Source organism: Pteronotus mesoamericanus, unplaced genomic scaffold (assembly GCF_021234165.1).
Source record: "Pteronotus mesoamericanus isolate MK-2021 breed Mesoamerican mustached bat unplaced genomic scaffold, CSHL_Meso_final contig_32, whole genome shotgun sequence".
In the NCBI taxonomy this organism is placed as follows: domain Eukaryota; kingdom Metazoa; phylum Chordata; class Mammalia; order Chiroptera; family Mormoopidae; genus Pteronotus; species Pteronotus mesoamericanus.
In genome coordinates this window covers 13,141,971-13,163,364 of record NW_026555134.1, presented here as the reverse complement: position 1 = coordinate 13,163,364, position 21,394 = coordinate 13,141,971, and the positions used below count along the sequence as shown (strand labels likewise).

At 32.5% G+C, this 21,394-nt stretch overlaps 1 protein-coding gene across 6 annotated transcripts in view; it reads left to right on the top strand.

Moving 5' to 3' along the window:
* FSTL5 (follistatin like 5) overlaps positions 1 to 21,394 on the top strand; it is a 553,085-nt gene that overhangs the window by 273,491 nt on the left and 258,200 nt on the right. For all 6 annotated transcript variants that reach the window (XM_054576111.1, XM_054576108.1, XM_054576110.1 and 3 more), the window contains exon 5: positions 16,956 to 17,152. In XM_054576111.1, coding sequence (XP_054432086.1) covers positions 16,956 to 17,152 — 197 coding nt within the window. The remainder of the gene's footprint in view (positions 1 to 16,955; positions 17,153 to 21,394) is intronic.

The window sequence follows — 21,394 nt, the reverse complement described above, 5'->3', positions numbered from 1 at the left end:
ATACTTTACTCATAAGTTTATCCCTTCTTAACTTTAATTTTTTCCTTTCTTCTCATTAACAATTAAACATACCAATGTGTCTACAGGTATTTGTGTGAGTATAATCTATGACATACAAAATATCTAGGAGAGCTCCCTTTAATCTTGAATGACCGCACTCAACTATTTCTGCTGTCTCTAATCAACTCAGGTTCAAACCAGCTGCAACTTGACCTTACTCCCACCCTACCCCGGGCATTTTTATGGCCATCAGTGATTTGCTTTTTGCTGTGTCGGACAGCCATTATCAATCTCTTTCTTACTTAGTCTTATCATAGCTGTCCTTCACAGTGGCCACTTTTCTTTTTCAAGCCTTCTTTACTGTAGTTGTCACATTCTGTTTTTTTTCCTCCACTTGCTCTTAACCCTTCTTTGAATTCTTGAGAGATGATGTGCCCAACAGTGGAATGGCGGTGGGAGAAAGGTACTCATACACAAATGCACTTTATATAAACCTTATACATAGCTCAATGTTAAGAGTGTTCATTCAAGCACTTACATTACTAAATGTGTAATTTGAATAACTCTCTTCTCTTTGGCTTAGTTTCTCATCTATAAAATGTATTTTATTTTTTTTAAAGGTTTTCTTCTTTTCTTCTTTTTTAATTTTATTTATTTATTTATTTTTTAAAATACATTTGTCTCTGCCTCCCCCCCACCACTTTCCCTTGTCCCCTCCCTCCTTACCTCCCTCAGCTAATTACACATACCTTATACGATTTTTTTTAGGATATGAATTAATGTACATACAGTGCTACAACTATGCTGTGCACATGGTAGCATCTATATACTAAAAGGGATAGGACTGACCTCTGAAACCTTCCTTTGCCTACATAGGTCCATGGATTTTAGGATTTCCATATTTAGATGTCCAGAATTTTTTTAATGTTTTAAGAGTTCCTATCACAGTAGACTACTCTTTTCTCTCTTGTCTCATCTGATCCTTAACCAAATAAACTATTAACCTTTATTTCTATTAAGAAACTTAATTCAATTCTTGAAATTTATGTGGGCACAACTTCCTCATAAAAGTCTCTAGCCATCTGGATCAGTCAACAAATCTTACTACATATCTATTCATTTTTATTTAAAAGATGATAAAAATGTACCCATATTTTAGGAATTATCCCATAAATAGGGAAAGTGTGATAGTCATTTTTTACTTTAAAGAAAAATCTACAGAAACTATTTTGTTATACAAGGAATTGCTCAAAATATATTTTGGCACAAAATATTTTCAATGAACATCAGTAAGTAATTAGAATTTGAAAATAAAGTAAAATTCAAATAATTTAATAGCAAAAAACTAAGATATGTAAAAATAACTCAAAAAAATATCCATGGTAGACAGAAACTGTCCTTCATCCCCAAGGATACCCGCATCCTAATCCCTGGATTCTGTTAATGTATCATGTTACACAGCAAAAGGAACATTGCAGATATCACTATGATAATGGGCCTAAACGCAGACAGAGACTACCCTGTATTATCTGGGTGGGTTTAACTGCAAGGGCCCTGAAAATCAGAGAGCTTACTCCTGCTGAAGTCAGAGAGATGCAGCAACAGAAGGGAACATCAGAGAGAGTTGAAGGATAAGAATTTAACTTGCCATTACTGGTACTGTGGTATAGGGAGCCCCAGGTAAACAACACAGGGAGACTTGTAGTTGCTAAGGATAAGAGCAGGAAAACTTCAGTCTTACAATTTTAGTGACATATTTTGTTCAACAGCCTGCATGAGCTTGGCAGTGGATTTATCCCTACAGCCACTAATAAGGAGAGAACCCAGCTGAACTACACTATAAACGAGTTGTTTGACCTAGAGAAATTATGGAATAATAAATCTGAGTTGTTTTAAACCACAAAATTAGTAATAATTTTATGGCAGCAATTGGAAATTAATAAAATCTTACTACTATAATTTTATATAAATTATTTTTCAGAATCTTTGAATATAAAAATCATGTTTATGGAAACTTACTTGATATACTAAAAGTGACATTCAGTACCATTAGTAATTTTTAATATTTTGAAACTTGAAACTTTGAAACTTGACTATTATGAAGAGTCAGTAACAGAATATTTGATCATCAATGTTTTACAGGCTCATAGATATTAAAAGACCGTAAGATTGTATATTACCTCTCATCAAGAAGTTATAACCTATTACATTCCAATGTTTTATTTATATGGGGCCATTTTAGGTGGATTTCAAACATGCTCTGAAGCTTACTATGCTGGAAGATTAATTTTACCAAGTTAATCAATCATGAAGCCAGTGATAAACACTGAGCTCTACCATGCACAGAAATAAAATAAAGGATTGAGCAATTTTTAGAATGCCTTATGCAGAAGTCATGTACCATTCTTTTCAACATAGCAACAAATTAATTCTCCACTGAATTTGTAAACCAACAAGTGTAATATATACTGGGTACAGAATACTAGAATAGCTCAGAGCTTAATATATGTGTCATACACTTTAGTTCTCTCTGTAGATTCTTATCATAATAATAGGAGAAAAATAATTTTTCACAGATAGTGAATTATTAAGTTTCAAATATTATTTCCAAGTAATTGCTTCAAAATATATTCAACTCAGCTTTCTTCAAGTGTGAATTTCAGGAGGCATCCTTCTATTTGATAATGCCATATTAGTGTTGGAACAGAATGTTTTTTTCTTAAATCTCCCCATCTACATATGAATAGGGTTCCTCTTTTAATGACAGCATTTGTATTCTTAGTCTCCTATGTTCTACCAGCAACAATACATGAATTAAAGCCACTCTTGGAGATATAGTACCTGCCAGCCTTTAAATTTTACTTAAAATATACCAGTGCATTATAGGTATTGATCTAATAATAAAGATAATTAATGTATGGGATGTAAAGGATGGAATATACAGGCTTAATAAAGTTGCTCATGAAGTAAAGTTTATTATCTCTTTTTGCCTAACTAGATGAATGGATATTGGAATAGAGCAGAGCGAGAGCCCCATATCATTTTCCCTGAGTACACTGTCTATCTCATTGTTTGCCACGATCCTCTGGTTTGAAAAACTATTAATGCACTTACTGTGTTAGATTCAGAGAATATTATCAGTATGTCATACCCATACATACACAATACCTTTACATTGACTGGTTATAGAAATTCTTAGACTAGAGTGACTATAAGTAATGTCCCAGAACCAACTATTGTGGGGGACAGTTGACCTTCTTCCATTTCATGAGCAAAACTATACCTGTTTTAGCCCCATAACAGAAGCCATGTAGATATCAAATGTCTGCATCTTCAACATGTGAAAGAAGAGTACAAAGAATTCATTATTTTCCTAATGAAGGAAATACTAAACATTAACCAAAATGGTCTCCCTCTTTTCTTTTTCTTTTTGCATTGAAAGAATAACACAAAATCTATATATTTTTTAAGTATACACAGACACGGGGCCTTTCAATGACTGCATGATTTTATTTCCCTCTCGTGGATTGAGTATTATAAAGTAAGATTCTTGAATACTGTGCAAACAAGGAAAGAAACGCCTTCAAAGAATGCCATATCCTGCAGTTTATTTGCTGGGGAGAAAGAAGCGTTTTAGTACTAGAGGCAAAACAGGAATCTCTCTTTAATCTGACCTTCATTCATTTCAATCACAGCTCATTGGGTATTCAAGAAACTTGATGGAATTCCTGCTATGTGGAGACATTTTTCTAAAAAAAGCACTTTTTTGTATTGTTATTATCCATATTGTATTAGCTAGGTAAGATACTTATAAATATTTATATATAACACAGTAATAAAATGATATTTTATTTTGCAGTTTCACAAGACTTTATCAGTTATATTGAAAATTCTGATTCTAATGTTTAAACCTGAATGTGCCAGATGAAAGATTTTAAACCTGTGATGTAGAATGTCTGGGAGGAGGAGAGACCCCTTTGCTGTCCAATTAGGAACATAGAGTGATAAAACAGAAGGAACTCTTTGATAGTGTGGAAATAACTCTTTCTCATATTTCTCTGCGGAGATTTTCCTCTAAAGGAAATCCCAGAACCCTCGAAAGCGTAAGGCTGAGAAACTGTCATATCCCATTCATTTCTCCACAAAATAAATGTACTTTGAGTGAATACATAAACCCAAATGGAACCCCCACTGTTTTCCAATTATGCTGTATACCAGCCATGAAAAGATTAGGAAGAAGTAATAATACAGGTCATATAGAAAATATATAGTTTGCACATTATTCCTCCCAGAAACACGTCTGCCCCTACAAAAATGCATGAACAACAAAAATCTAAAATTAAGATATTTACAACAGTTAAATAAAAACTGTGACTGCAAAAATGCTGCTTTATTTATTTTTCACCTCCATAATGTGACAAGTATAGCACTTTCATCACCTAATACCAATCCCTGCAGCTGCTTAATGAAACATAGCCACCGTCATTTATCATTATTTTCTAATGGCTCTCAGTATTTCCACACTCCTATCTGAGGAACTAAAATTAATGTAGTCATACAGCTTATGATAAACATACCAACTGCTTCAAACTATGAACAAAATATATTTCATAGTAGTCACTAATTCTGTTATTCTATCAGGGATTGTATGGGCTCTTAGGAGAATTAGATAAAATATTTGTTTATATTGAAGATATTTATACCACCCGAAGAACAACTTGTTATAGTCATGTCGATGCAGTTTATTGCTCACATTTTTAAAACTAATAATTTTTCTTGACACTCTCTGAATTAAAACATTGACTGAACCTTAATAGAAATGAACTTTTTAAATTTCCAATTACTATTTCAGTGACTTAGAGGTGCTAGGTAATCAACGTTGTATTTGACAAAAATCTAAATTAAAAGTTAGAATTACTTAAGAGGTAAAGCGGTTAGACCGATTCTGTCTCCACTGAGAGAAAAGGATGGTCTTTGTATATTCCCTCCCATCTGTCAGCAAGAGGAAGATTTTCCTTTTTTAAAGATTCTTTTAAAATTTAAATTTAGTCTATGTGAAGGTTCTGAAATGTCCTTTGACATAAATATTGAGAGGTGAAAATTGGCCAGGCCATGTGGGGAAAGCTGCTGACAGGGACAGTTGTCTAGTCCTTACACGTAAAGGAAGAAATAAGTGTCATATGGAAATGTGTACCCTTAAAGTGTCTTCTTTAAGAGGCACTTCTCTCTAGGTTGGGCAGATTTTTGGTGTTATTTACTATACTTAACCTATTAAATGTAATTACTCTCTGGAGACAGAATTTATAGTATAAGCTTCTTCTCTTGAACCATTTATTTAAAAATAATAGGTAGACACTTTTTTTTCAGGCTCTCTGAGATTAGAAACAAACAGGATGAAGATGGGAAAGGGATTTTATCTCAGGGATAAAAATAAAATGTATAATCAGTGCTTTAAGATGAGACATCAATTTTTCAATAATCAGTTAACCAAGTTTAATCTTCACCTGTATATGGCATTCTGTACAACATCTGTATGATATGGTAATCTAAATTTGAACAGATGTCCCAAATGTTATGTCAATATTTGAATTGCTGTTATGACTATGACTCAATATTTGTAAACATCCTTATTTCAAGTGGCTTGAATCACAGCACAATGGTTGAATACACAGGCTCTGGAGTTTAACTGCCTGATTTCTTAACTTAGCTCCAGTATTCGCTGACTATACCTCTTTTGGAGACTTACTATCCTGTTTTTTAACATAATTTATCCATCTATGAAAAATAGATAATAGTTATCTCATAACATAGTTCTCAAGGATTAAATGTGTTAATACTTAGGCAAACATTCAATTCAATTGGTTGTTTTTTATGTATACATTAGATTAACTTCCCCGTTTTCTTTCTGAAGTCCAGCAAGTCATATATTGCACTAAAATATGGACTGTGTGAACAAGATCTCTAGTGGAGAATAGGAAGAGATAGTAAAGAAATCTGAGTCAAACGTGTCTTTGCTTCTACTTTCAAAATAGTTTTGGCAAACACATTTTTTACAAATTTTACCTTTGCAAATATCAGAACATTATAAAGTAGTGTTCTTAAATGAATTAATATCATTAATATCTAACTCCAAAACAACTGTAAGTAGAGTATCAGTATTTTTATTTGATCTATCATACTGCACTCATCACTATGGTGACTGATACATTCTGTTTATATTAAAAGAAGACTCCAACATTTGGAGTGGGGACTCCATAAACTGTGGTGAGCTCTTCACATATATAATTGAACCATTTTGAAAATGCATGCATTAGCTTTTGATATCATTATATAAAGTAAGAACTCCAAGGCATAAAAATATCAAATGACTCTTTCACACTTTCCTAACTACTCTTCGAATACACTGGAGTAAGGTTTTTAACCTAGGCACCATAGCTTTTGATAATTGAGAACAGTCTTTTAATAATATACGATCTCAATATACAACCTCATCTAAGACTCACCTTTTGATCTTTCATTAGAATGTACTGTGATGACTTCCCTGCCCCTCATAATTTACCTCTGTAATCTAAATCTCACCCTCCTTCCTGCCTCCACAATTTCCACTTTCTTTCCATTTCACTCAGTTTAGTAGTTAAAATCTTTTTTTATGTTTATTTACTTACTAACTTTGATTATTACAACAAAACACTTTTGCATTTAGCATGCTAGGTCAGCTAAAAATTTGACTTGGCTCATCTCTCATGTACTTAAACTTTGTGTTTTTGTTTTGTTTTGTTTTGTTTTGATTTTCATTTTCAAATAAGCCCCATCACTGGATTATATTGTTGTGAGTAAATCCAAATGTTTGTAAAACTTCAGTTTGTTAAAACACAGAATCTTGGACCATATACCTAGAGTTTCTGATTGATTAAGTATTGAGTGAGACTCTGTAGATATACTAGTGGTGTAAATATGGTGCATTTTTAAAATGTTTCACTCACTGTGTTCCCCTGAATGTTAAGCATTTTTTTATCATTAGTACAAACATTGTTATTTTTTAACCCTTAACAAAATTTTAACCCACGAATATCTTTATTAGGTAGAGGTTGATAAAATTTTGATTCTGAGACTACTTTTTCTCCATTTATTAGATATGTTTCTGTGTTTCATGAACTAGGAAGGAAGCCTTTGTGGAGCAGGGGGCTGTAATCCTGTGTGTTAGTTACCAATGTCTTGTGTTGATCACTATCACTTGGTAGGCTGTATGTAGCACAGGCTCTCAGCCAAACTACCTGAAATCAAATTCCAGCTCTAACATTTCTTAAATCTCATCACCCTCATTAAATTATTTAACCTCTATGTACCAGTTTTCTGATGCAAAATATGAAACCATAATGGTATCTATCTCATTAGGTAGTTTTAGTATTACATGGAATAATATATAAGGCACTTAAAGTATATACAATGGAGGATACATATGTTTTAGCTTTTACTTTGATGATGTTATTTATGCTTTACATAATGTAAAATATTGCATAATGTAAAATATTTTCTTGAAGAGTTTGGCACCCGATAAGGTATTATGAACATACCAATCAAGGGTACAAATGAAATTGAACTCTCACCTTAACATGTTTTTTGCACTGCTTTTATGTTTTTAATTCAACTATAATATTTCTTGAAGTCTTATAATTGAAACATTTCTGATAGGAAACCCTTCAAATAAAAAAAAACCTTATTAATGAAGCAACAAATAGGCTTTGCTATTTATGAGAGAAGTAATTCCTTATTCTTGAGAGCATTGCATTCATTAAAAAATCTATCCGAAATCTTTTAATAAACACAGTACTTATAAATCAGAATCCCCCTTTTGTTTTAAAATCTTTTTTTTCTAATGGTGTTCTGTGTACTTTACAATTGAAATTTAATCATCAGAATGGATCAGTTGTTTGGCCAAACATTTATTTCAATTCCTAACTTGGGAGAGGACTTGTCATTTTCATGCAAGAATAGCTAACAGTGCCAGTGTGGTAAACAGTAGTGTTTTACCTGATTAAAACCAAATTAGCATAAACAAACTATTCTAGGAAAATTAAGTGCTGTACTAAATATTATTAAGCAGTTCCCAGAATGTTGCAGTGCCCAATTTATAATAATTGTATTATGTGTATGGACACTTAAGTAATTTGAGTGAAATGCAACGCTTACTGTGCATCTTCAGGATGCTTTTTGTACCATGTCCCTACTGAACACACAACATGAAATCTTTGCTGAAAGATGTGGAGCAGCCAATACTCAGTCAGCTGTCAGGAATTTCAAGGTATCCAAAGTAACTACACTAGACATGGAGAGTTTAGTGGGATGATGAAAGCGGGACTGCATTGCGTGTCTCCTATTGGGCTTCATATAGAACAGAATGGTGAGCTGTTTGAAGGGTTAGAGCAGAAAAGACACCTGACGATATTAACTTATAGATTACTTTAACAGTAGTTAGATTGAAGTTGGCAAAATTAAAAGCAGAGAGTGTTACAAGTTAGGCAGTTAGAAAATTAATGCTACAATCAAATGAATAATAAAAGTCCTGAGCTAACTTACCTGCTAATACTACAGAAGGAGAATTATAACAAGTATTAAGAATCAAAGATGGAAGAAAGTCAACTGAGATTAAGGGAGCATTTATCTCATCACCTTCCTAAAACTCTAGTAAAGTGAGAATAAAATAATAATCCCATACAAAAGTTGGGTCATTAATCAAAGGAATTTTAAATAGATTACTCAAAGACATGGGCATGAATAAAATATATTTCTACAATAAACATGTATAATAAAATACATGGGCAAGCACTAAAATAAGAAAATAAAAAGAGAGTATACATTCCAAATCAGCAACAAGAAAAAGATGTAATAAAAACAAAGCAAATAAAAGAGAACATATAAAAAGAAGACAATCGTGAGTACGAAGGAAAGTTTTGGAAACAAGTTCAAAGATATTACTCAATTATCATAGTTAGTCCATTTAGACCTTTATAACAAAATACCATAGATTAGGTGTCTTATACACAGCATTCATTGATTACAATTCTGAAGGCTGGGAAGTTCAAGATCGTGTCACCAGCAGAGTCAATATTGTTTAGGACTTCTTTGTTTATAGACAGTTGACTTTCTACTTTGTCATCACATGGCAGAAAGGGTTCAGGATCTGTGAGTTATCTTTGATAAAGGAAGTTATCAAATTAATGAAAGCTCCATTCTCATGACCCAAGCCCCTCCCAAAGGCCCTATAGCCTAACATAATTACATTGGGCATTAGGACTTCAACAGATGAATTTTAGAGGAACAAAAACATTCAGACCATAGCAATTATAAATATGAATGAACAATGCTTACCAATTAAAAAAATGTCATATTTTTAAAATACATTAAGATTAAAATAATGTAGTTAACAGTATCTTTATCATCTCTTCTCATCGTGCACATTCCCCCAAAATTTTATGCACCTTCCTTAACATTTAACTTCAAACTATAGTCAAATACTGAAACAACTTAACATGAAATCTTGGGATTAATTCCATTCTTTAATAAAATAATTTTACATTTTTGTTAAAAGAACTAGAATTTGTGCTGACAAAGTATTGCAGGTGGGGAACCTTTTAACTACCTTAAAAGAGGGTTTAGAAATTCTGTATTTTTTTTCATTTCGGTGAAAATATTTAGAGTTTTCTTCCATACTTTACCTGTGCAAAGGGTTTTCAAATGTAAAAAGTTGATGTTTCTTTGGTACATCTCACTTTTTGTTTGGAGTACAGGCTCAAGTAGAAGAGATGCCCAAAATAGCAGCTAAACAAAATCATTGAGGCTTGTGCATAGAACAACTCAACATCCCTTGGGCATCAAATCTAACTCAGTCTTTAAGAAATAGATAAAGAACTTGAAATAGAAATCCCTAACATATTACTTATTAGATACCTCTGTTGGAGGTTTTCAAGCTTCTTACACAAAAACTTTGAAAATATATCTTGTATTAGTCTAAGCCATAAATATTTGAAACTCTTATGTTCAAATTTAAATAAAAATATGTCGTTATATTACTTATTTTCCCTACAGCCTCATAAAAATATATCTACAATAAAAATGTAATATACTGATAAATTATCCATTTTCTCTATGAGATAATATTTCAGTTAAGACATATCTATCAAAGATTGAATTAAGTAAGCATTAAAATGGGGAAATATTACTCTTTATTTAAGATTTTACTTACTTTTAGACAAAGAGGAATGGAGGGAGAAAGAGAGGGAAACATCAATGTGTGCTTACCTCTCACACGCTCTCTACTGGGCTCCTGGCCTGCAACCCAGGCATGTGCCCTGACCAGAAATTGAACCAGCGACCCTTTGGTTTGCAGGCCATCACTCAATCCACTAAGCCACACCAGCCAGGGCAAGAGAGATATTACTCTTTCAGAACCATCAGATGTCTTTAAGATTAGCAAGACTACAACAGTCTCATAAAATAATTTTAATCATAAAATGATTAAAGAAGAATTTAAACTTAATATATTTATATTGGTATCATTCAAAATTAGTATTGCAAAATTAAAAACATATTCTTACAAGGCCATAGAGTAAAAAAAAATCAATGTTTTATTATTTCCTGAATAATAACATTTTGATTGGTTGGAATAAAAAAAAACTTTCAAATAACTATGTGCTTCTTAAAATGTCCTTAGACTTTACGGCACCTTCACATGAATTAAGAAAGGCACTAACTAGAGTACACAAAACTCTGGGTACAAATCTGAGCAAATATTGTCTTTGTGGAAAGAAGAAAGCACTGCTTGATGAATACAAACCTACTCTAGGGAGCCTGGCTGAAAAAGCAAGGTGTGCATGGTTTTCAGCCCCACTTACTGCTTTGCTAAGTGCCTTTGTGCTCTGCACAGCTGATGGCAACCTTGCCTTTATTGTTTTGTCCTGGATACCATTTTTGTATTTTACTTTAAATATACTTTTTATTATGAATACAAACGAGGACCTTATTCATGAGCATTCAATTTTCATACCATTATATGCATTATTTTATCACAGTCTTTCATATCTAATGTAAAGAGATTAGCCAGTAATGCTTAAAATCATGAAAAAAATAGTATGAAAATACTGCTTTTTATTTTTTTTTAATTTTTTTTAGATTGGAAATTGTTTTATTTATTTTTTAATTTTATTTTAATTTATTTTTTCAAATACATTTGTCTCCGCCTACCCCCCACCACTTTCCCTTGCCCCTTCCCTCCTTCCCTCCCTCAGCTCTTCCCCTTTGGTTTTGTCCATGAGTCCTTGCTATATGTTCCTTGACTTTCCCCTTCCCTTCCTTTTCCCCACCCCCGCTTCCCTCTTGTCAAATACCATATGATCTCACCTATAAGTGGAATCTAACCAACAATACAAAGATGCAAGGAAAATAAGACCAGCAACACTGAAAGGAAAAGAAATCAACAGAGAAAATACTGCTTTTTAATAGTTGTTTCATTAGAGAGAGAATATCTGATCGATAAAAACACCAAAGACATGGGTAAAAGGAAATGGTGTTATTATTTAGTCATACTATTTGACCTAGAAAGGTGCTGTTTTCATATTTCCCACTTTTCTCATTCATAGCATACATTTTGGGGGAACATCTTGGAGACAGTACACTCAAAGTTACTGAGAGATTCCCTTTCTTACCTGGTCATGGCACCCTGGAGTACAGATAAAACTGGCTGGTTCAATACCTGATTCAGGACTGGGTCTTTAGCACAACTCCAACTTTTTGGAATTCTGCCAGGCTTAGAGACTAAATAGACAGCTATGTGAGGCATGATCTGAAATCCTATTGTATTTTAATGACCCTTCATATCATTCCTAAATGATTTTTCCTAGACTGGTCTCATGGAAACAAAGAAAAATTTGGCACTTGATTTGTGGAAACATCTTTTTTCTTTTTTCTTTTTTTGCTTTTTACCTTCACTTATTTCTTTTCTTTTTATTATTGTATTTTTTAATTTTTAAATCATGTTTATTCTATTATAGTTGTCTCAATTTTCCCTCCTTTGCCCTCCTCTACCCATCCCACCCCGCCCCCTCAGTCAATTCCCCCTCTGTTGACCATGTCCATGGGTCATTCAAATCTTAATCATTTAAAAGTCCAAGAAGTATAGCTTTTAAAATAGCTTAAGGAAGGTAGAAAAATTTTATCATATAATGAATAAAAGGACAGGAGAGGGAAAATATATCTTGTAAAATATAGCCATTTATTGACTTAAAAAATTCCCTGTAAAACATAAACGAGTTATCGCTACACATGTAACAGAATGGTGAAACTCAGAACATTGACACCAGCAAATGCTGGTGAGGATATGAAGCGACATGAAACCTCATACATTGCTGATGGGAAAACAAAATGGTATGGCCACTTTGGAAGACACTTGAGCAGTTTTATACAAAACTAAACATAGTCTCACCACATATTCCAGCAATTAGACTTCTTGGTATTTACCCAAAGAAGTTTAAAAGTTGTATCTGTATGGGTGTTTGTACTAGTAAATTTCCAGAATTAGAATAATATCTGAAACATAGTAGGTTTACATTAATTTTATGTATAAAATTAATCTGTAATATACTTTTCAATAAGAACATTTAAGTAAAGTTTGTGTAACAGAAAATAATTTAAAATTGCCCTTATCATTTTGACATTTAAATAAATGTTTCAGTTAAATTTTGTTTTAATTCTGTTCAGACTACTTCTAAAGAAGATAATTTTAATTGCTTTCATACGCACATTTTAACAACCTACAACTTAACATGAATGTAGTGGTTTTCTAAGTTGAATTTAACTTATAGAAGCTCTTTAAATCTATATGCTAAAGTTTTAACATGTTACTTTGCTATAAATACAAAGTATTTTTATAAAAGTATGTAGACGGGGAAAAGTATGTAAGAGAATTATTTTAGCAATTATGGAATGGTTTGAGGAAAAAATAGTTTCAATATGCATTCTAATAATGAATAGAGTTGACATTAAAATAAAAAAATTCAATTTTTATTCTTTGAATTTTTAAGATTTTAGCTTACATATAAAATTAATCAAATTCTAACTCTGTATGATACAAAGAGAAAATTGGTATTCTTATATATTTAGATTTGAATAATTCTGTGTTGAAGGGAAATGGTACTTTTTACTGATGGATGGGAGGGATGGATAAAAGTGTAATTTCAAAAAGATAGAAATAAATTACAGCCTTTGAAAAACATAATAGTAAGCATAATTGATATAATCTATACTTCCGAGCACTTATGTACTCAAATCTGATGGTTGTACCATCAGCTATGGAAAATATAATTATCCTCAGTTCCATCGAGGCATGGAGAGGTACTGTTATCTACACTGGTTGGGGAATCTGACATTTGAATGTCAGAGTTCCTGCATCTATCTGGGCCCCACAAGGCCAAGTGGGTTATAACTCCCCTTATAAAATGACTCTGAAGTGAGAATCAGCACAGCAATGGTGTCATAAGGAGAAAGGTGATGTAGGTACTACCACACAGGGACCTCCTTTATCTTGTTTTCTGTGTCTGGGACAGAGTCAGCAGAACAGATTTCTTCCTGGCCTTCCTAAGCATGAAGTGAATCAGGAAAGCCTTTCTTTCCCTTAGCTACACCAATCTAGCATAGCCAGTTGACTAAGTGTTGAGTAAGGAATCCTACCAAGCACGCTAATGCGCAACAAAACTTTCTTACCTTCCTGCCTGATGCCATTCTTGGCTGAGGCCATGCTGTCTAAGTATCTGTTCTTCTTCATTAATAATGTTGGCTCCTTTTCTTTCACATTGAAACTTATTGAAATGGTAGGAACTATTTAATACCTCCAAATCCTCACTTTGTTTTTACTCCTTAACCTTCTCTAGTATGAATTCTGCTCAATTATTCACTAAAATTGTCCTTTAAAGTCACTAATGACCTCTAATTTAAACAATGTAATGGGCATGTTTTATTGTTTATCTTCTATTCTGAAAGAATTGACATTTTGTCATTCCATCTTTCTTGAAAAGTTCTTTCCCTTTAGCTTCCTCCTCTTCAGTACTTTCTTAAACTTTTCCTGCTTCTCAGATACTGCTGTTTTTTTTCTAGTTCTGCTTTCTATACTTGTAATTTAAGCCACAGTATTGCCTTGATTTTATTAGATTTCTTTTTCACTTTATAAATAACCCTTGGACAAATTTACTGAATCTATGTATAAGTTGACTTTAAAACTCAGTTCTGAAGACCAGAGAAGTGGAGAATAAACATAGAGAAGATACTGCCTATGTGTAAAAAGCATCCTGTTTCTTTCTAGCTCTGAAACTTTGAACAAGTTATATAATCTCTGTTTCTTGGTTTGTGATCTATAAAATGGTAATAATTATATTGTCTTTTTGGATTGCTGTGAGAGTTAAGTGATTTAATGGGTACGAAATCCCTGGTACCTGGGAAGCCTGCATTACATGTAATTTATTATTAAAACAGATGAACCTCTTTATTACTTAAACTGTGTGACAGAGATTTTAATTAAATCCGTAATTTAAACAAAGTTTTAGAAAATTTTACTACCGCTTATTGTACATTTCTGGAGAATATGTATGCCTTAACTTCAAAGCTTTTATTTTTATTTTCTTTGCATTGCCAGCAATTCCTCAATGCTTAAACTTAGAAAACTTACAATTTGGAAATGAAAGTATTAACAGAAAGCATCATGATTATCACATTATTTGAATAGACTAAAATTAGAGTGCAAAAACCCAAACTGTATCCCCTTCCTTAAATTTTAAATGTTAGTTGAAGGGTTTTCAGTATTTAAATTCTCTTTTCCATCTACCTCTCATAAACATTCTGATCTTCTTATTGGCTATGATCACAGGTCAGCTCCTCCAATATCAAGCCCCCTCCTCTCCCTGTCAGTCAAATGAAAAGACATATAGGTCCAAGGTCAAATACAGAAATTCTAGGTGGGGCTATTGGAATGTTCAATTATACCTTTTCTCATTTTTCATCACACTTTTCCCTCTCTTCCTGAAGCACACCCACATGCACACATATGCACCCAGCATATACCCACACCTATACACACATTTGAAGTCTCCTTTGTGCTGTTTTCATGGAAACCAAAATTGCTACCTATTATTCTGGATTTTATTACTTCTCTCTTTTGTTAGAGGTTTCTTTGATATTATAAAAACATATTATTGTTCTTGACTGAAAACAGAATAATGCAAAATTGACTTAATCTTCAGCACAAAGTTTACATTTTGTTGAAAAAAAAAGAAATGCTTCACAGCATTGATAAACAAATTGATGAACAACAGTAGTCATTTCAGTATTTGAAAAATAAGATAGTCTCTCATCTCTCTAGCAGGGATTGTTTTCTGTCATGTCTTAAAAGAGAATGAAACTTCAAATATTGCTTTTCAACCCAGGCTTCTTAGACATATATTTAAAATTCTTTAGAAATCTTCTTTTAAAAGTATAGAGTCTGTCAAATTCTAATCGTCAAAGTTGACCACCATTAAAAGTTAGCTTTTTTTCCTTAAAATGTGTTGTAAAAACATTTTAGGTACTATAATACCAACTTTAATTTTCATTTATAAATTATGTTAAGCACTGTATTTTCTGTACTGTAGTTTATATCACATTTACTCTTAATGGTATGCAATTCATTTCAATGCACTATTTATAAAGACATCACTATATGAGTCCATTGTAATTAAAATCCTTTGTAAAATAATCACATAAAGATTTTAGAACAATTGCAGTACTTTTTAAGACATTAAGCCAAGCAATTATTTTCATTAACTGTGATGTTTCCACTATTCTGATGGTTATTATATGGGAGATACAGAAAATATGTAATGCACTGTTACTTCAATAAACTTACACTTCAGTAGTGGAGATGAAATTTGAAAAGTTAAAACTTCAAGATACAATTTGTAAATATATAGTGTTATGCAGTGAGTGCTCTAAAAGGAGAGAGAAATGGGTACTGGAAAATAAGTAAGGACTTTCAGAAGAATACAAGTGTGAGCTTAGTGGTATCATAAATAGAATTAAAATTTTTTTTTTAAAAAAAGGCAAGACAACCATAATTGAACAGCAATAAAAAAATCTGAAATGTCAAAAAATATATAAATACAGACACTAAACTTCTTCAAAACAAACCCAAATATTTAAAAAAATGCCTCCAATTCAAAATATGCTATAGTAATTTGGAGCCAGATATACATGCATTTACGTGCAAAATTCAGGACAATCTCACCCTTTGTCTTGATCAAGCCATTTTATCTTCTTATGCCTCATGTTCAAAACCTGTGAAACCAGGGCTGACTGGTGTATAGTTCAGCGGGTTGGGCATCATCCCAGGGACCAGAGGATCGCCAGTTTGTTTCCAGGTCAGGGCACATGTCTGGGTTGTGGGCTGGGTCCCAGGTCTGGGGAGTGAGAGAGACAACCCATTGATGTTTCTCTTGCACTGTGATGTTTCTCCCCTGTCTTCTAGCTCCTTTCCCTTCTCTCTAAGAGCAAATAAATAAAATATTTTTTTTAAAAAATCTATGGAACTATCAATATAAGGATGTATTGTGAGGGTTAAAACTCAGATAATGCCTTTAAGCACTGGGGGCTATTAGAGTTATCGTGTATTTCTCTGTCCCTCATAGAAACAATGACTTTGCCATAGAGGAAATACAGAGTATATATATGTTTTTAGATTTGATAAGATGAAAATTTTCTTTCCTGCCATAAAACAGCCAATTTTTTCTTTGCACAAGTTGTAAAATATGCAACATAGAAACATAAAACATATGTACAAAGTATGATATCCATAAAATATGAGCTTGTAAACATTAATAAAATAAATGACTTATTTTTAATAATATTGCTTTGAAAATAACTTAGTGCTTTTGTTACAGGAGAGAACTGCAAGGCCACTGAATACAGCAAGATGAAAATCATGCTCTTAGATTTGCAAAATCAAAAAGATATTACGCAAGAAAATGAAAACCCTAATGATGATGACACATCTCGGAAGAAGTTGTTGGTGGATCAAATGTTTAACTATTTTGATGCCGACAGTAACGGGCTTATAGATATTAATGAACTAACTCAGGTATGGTTCATGATTAAATTAAGAAACTTACTAAATATAGCATATACAAAATACTTACATTGGTGCAAACCTATTCTATATTAATAAAATGTATGTTTAACCTATATTATTTGAGAGTGTGGGCATACAATATTTTTGGAGTAAAATTTGACTATTTTTATTTTTATTATAAATTAATTTATTATATTAGTCTATAAGTAATATTAATTTCAAGTAACTTTGTTACATTTTACAGTTTAAGAAAAGAGGTAGTTGACAGATTTCTATACCTTAAATATATAAAGGAATTACCAGTTCTTTATTTTATTACATTTATAAACTACCTTCAGGTATACTCTGGAGACTTTGTAATGTTTTATTTTCTATAAGTCAATAAAACCTTGTTTATTTAGTATTCAAGGAAACTACTGACCAGCAATTGAGCACTTATATAACATAATGTAAATAAATGACTTAAGATGATATTGAATTATGTACTTATTCCAGTACTTTTTCAATAATCAAGGATCAATTATAATATATTTAATTTGTATTTAATATTAAGTCCCCAATATTAAATTTCATTTCTTTGAAAATTAACTCCTAAATGATACCTGTAAAAAACTTGTAATTAAGGAGAATATATTAATACATAAAAGCTGTTTATGTGAGCCATTTGGAAAGATAGAGATGCTGTTACGTGTGTGTCACTGAGACAGGCAGACAAGTAGAAGTAAATGTGATAGTCAGATTAAAGAATCTAAACCAGTCCTGGATAGTACTGGAAATGTAAAGCAAGGGACATGATTTCTCCAGAAATATGTACAGTTTTCAGGAATTGTTAGAGAAAAAAATCCAATCTAGAGTGACTAGGAAAATGATGATAGCACTAAAGAATTCTGCTGACTTATAGTGTATCTTGAGGTATATTTTGCTGCTGTGTATAGCAGTTAATTTAGTTTTCAAAAAAAAATCAATAGTCTATTTCCATAACATTATACCATTCATCTTTTATGGTTAATTTTATGGCTTATTTTAAAAAATCTGACATTATAGAATATCCATCCTATCATGCAAGTATTTCTAAGCTTTAGAACAGTGTAACTTAGTTTAGAGACTTCATATTAGCATGACCTTGTAAGCAAATTGACTATAGTTCTTGCCATTCCAGTTAATTAAAATATATATCATTTTCATTATCTTTTTAATTCAGCCTACATTTATTGAGTAGTTACTAAGTCCTTGGCACTAAGATTTAAGCAACTGAACTCTGGAATTTTAGGGTAAAAAGACAAAAATGTAATTAAGGTATCTGTGTTGTCATATACCTTATGATTCATTTTCCAGGTATGAAACTCTTTGGAATTTTATAGTTATACGAATATAAAATATACCTCAAGAAATGACTAATTACATCAAAATGAATTTATAATTGAGACATACCACCTTGATCTATGTGTGTCTGACATATTTGAATATATTGTGCTTTTGTTTTTGTTTTTTAGTTCCTATTTTTTTATTTTATAGTATTTTTAGTTTTTATTAACATTTGAAACTCTTGCCAAAGAGTTTCATGATCTGACAAAATCTATGTACTATCATAATACCCAAATCTAAATCCAAAGGGGGAATTGCTAATCATCATAGAATGGCAGTGGCAGCGCTTCACCTGTGCATGTTTGAAGTTAGTGCTACATTCACATTTCTATGAGTTTCCTAGGGTGGCCATAACAAAATATCGAAAACTGGACAGCTAAGTCAACCTCTCTCTCTGTCTCTCCAAGGGCCATGCTCCCTCTGAAGCCTTAAAGGGGAAGAGTTTTCTTTGTCTCTTTCAGCTTCTGTAGCACCAGGCATTCCTTGGCTTGTGCATACATCACTCCAGTCTCTGCTTCCATAGTCATGTTGCCTTCTCTTTGCACCTGTCATCACATCATGATGCCTCTTCCTGAAAGGACACCAGTCAGCCCTGGTCAGTGTGGCTCAGCTGGAGCATCGACCAGTGGACTGAAAGGTTGTGGGTTTGATTTCTGTTCCAAGCACATACCTAGGTTGCACGTTCTGTCTCCAATCGGGGCGTGCATGAGAGGCAACCGATTGATGTTTCTCTCTCACATCTGTCTCTCTGTCTTTTTGTCTTTCTGTCTGTCTGTCTGTCTGTCTGTCTCTCTCTCTCACACACACACACACAGCAATAAAAAAAAATGTCCTCAGATGAGGATTAAAAGAAAAAAAGACACCAGTAATGGAAAATGTGCACTCTACTCCATTATGACTTCATCTTAAGTTATCTAGTCACATCTTTAACAACCCTATTTCAAAAAAGGTGACATTCTGAACTACTGGGGTCAGGATTTTCAAATATCTTTATGAAAGACATAATTCAACCAATAATAAAGTTCATCTTCTACAAAGTTTAGTTTAGTTTTTTACCTTTGATTGGAATTTGCTTTATGTCTGAAAAGTGTCCTTCCAGTTCATATGAAAGTTATGTGAGAGCAGTATCTTTAGAAGTCTGTTGATATCTTGGCCATCTATGAGGTACATGCAAGGAAGGATCTGGGAAGGTAGGGTTTACTGGCTTCCTTCTGTATTCATTCCACTCTTTCTTTCTGCAATATATAGTGGAAATGTTAGTATTTCATCCATCAGCAATCAACTATGAAAAGAGCAGAAGGTTATAACAGCACCCTGAAGGAGATAAAATAAATCTCTAGCTATTTATAGCACAATTATTTTTGACTTATATATTTTTACATTACAAGTGCTCTTAGAGAACTTATATGCTGTGTTATAACCAATAATATATATGCATTTTCCTCATAAACTTAGAAACATATTTTAATATGAAATTTATAAATAATTTAACTTAGAGTAAAGAAGGAAAGGATCTTAATGGTGGCTGTTAATAATTTATGACCCATTATTAGCGGAAAATGTAACATGTAACCTAAGATACTGGCAATGACAAGTAAAAATTAAAAAATATGAGTTGGCTTTGAGGTTTTATAAATGCAGTATGAAAACTGACAGTACACATTCTATTCTTTCTCGATACAATGAATATATATTCCAGAGTTGTTCCTGCAGATTTTCAAGTGAAGTAGAACTTAGTTGAAAGGAGAAAGACATAATAAAAAGCAGTCGATAAAAGGGGTAGAACCTTTAGTGTCAGGGTTAACAACTTGTCATAGCAAGAAAATATTTGCTAATATATACTGATCAGTTATAGAAATAGATCCAGTCCATCCACCTCTTCACCACTCTAGCGCAACATGACTGTTGACACTATATTTAGTCTTCCAGTCTGAGGCTGATTTTTGTATGTTGGAAATATCCAACAATAAAATGCAAACGTATCACAACGTAAAATTTTGAACTTTCAAGACTCATGTTTTATGAAGTTGAACACTGTTAGATTTGTCATTGATAACTGAGGATCTGGGAGAGTTTAAACAGGTAATATCTGAAGAGAAATCAACAAAGATTAAGATGGAATATGCATTTCAAAAGATCAAAAGAGAATGTTGAAATAGCAAAGGACTGAATGGCCTTAAATTGACAAAGTCCTTGGATATTTTTAAAAAATGATTTTTTTTTAATTCTCATGGCATAATGCTTAAGAACTTTGATTATAAAGCTTGTGTTCAAATCACATCTTTAGTACTTACCTTTGAAACTTTTGGCAAGTTACTTAAACTCTATGTCTTAGTTTCCTTTTATATAGATTAGCAATGATAATAATACCTAGTACGTAAATTTGATGTGATTATTTATATTCCTTAGAATATGTCAGATTCTTATAAACATGGCTAGCACATAGAAAGCATGATATAATTTTCAGCCGCAATTATATTTTTAGATCTAATATTTGTGAGGATACTGTGATGATTATGAAAATAAAGAAGGCACATATGCTTAGGTTAGTGGATGAGCAATTGATCAATATTTCTATAATGCTCAGCCTTTGCATTTTTTTAATGCTCAAAATAGGTTGGTAGGTGAGACCAAATCAAATATCACATTTCACAATTGCCAGCATTTACCTTTATTAAAAACTAATGGCAAGTTATAGAATATCTTAAACCAATACCTATCACATTCTTACCTAAGGGGAAAACATATCTTCAGTCCTAGAGACTCACAGAATTTCCCAGCCTCTGTTTTTGGCCATATTTTTTATACCCTTAGAACACAGTAAAATCCCATATCTTTCATGTTCCTCAAGAATGTATCAGGCCCACTTTCACCCCTTGGCTGATA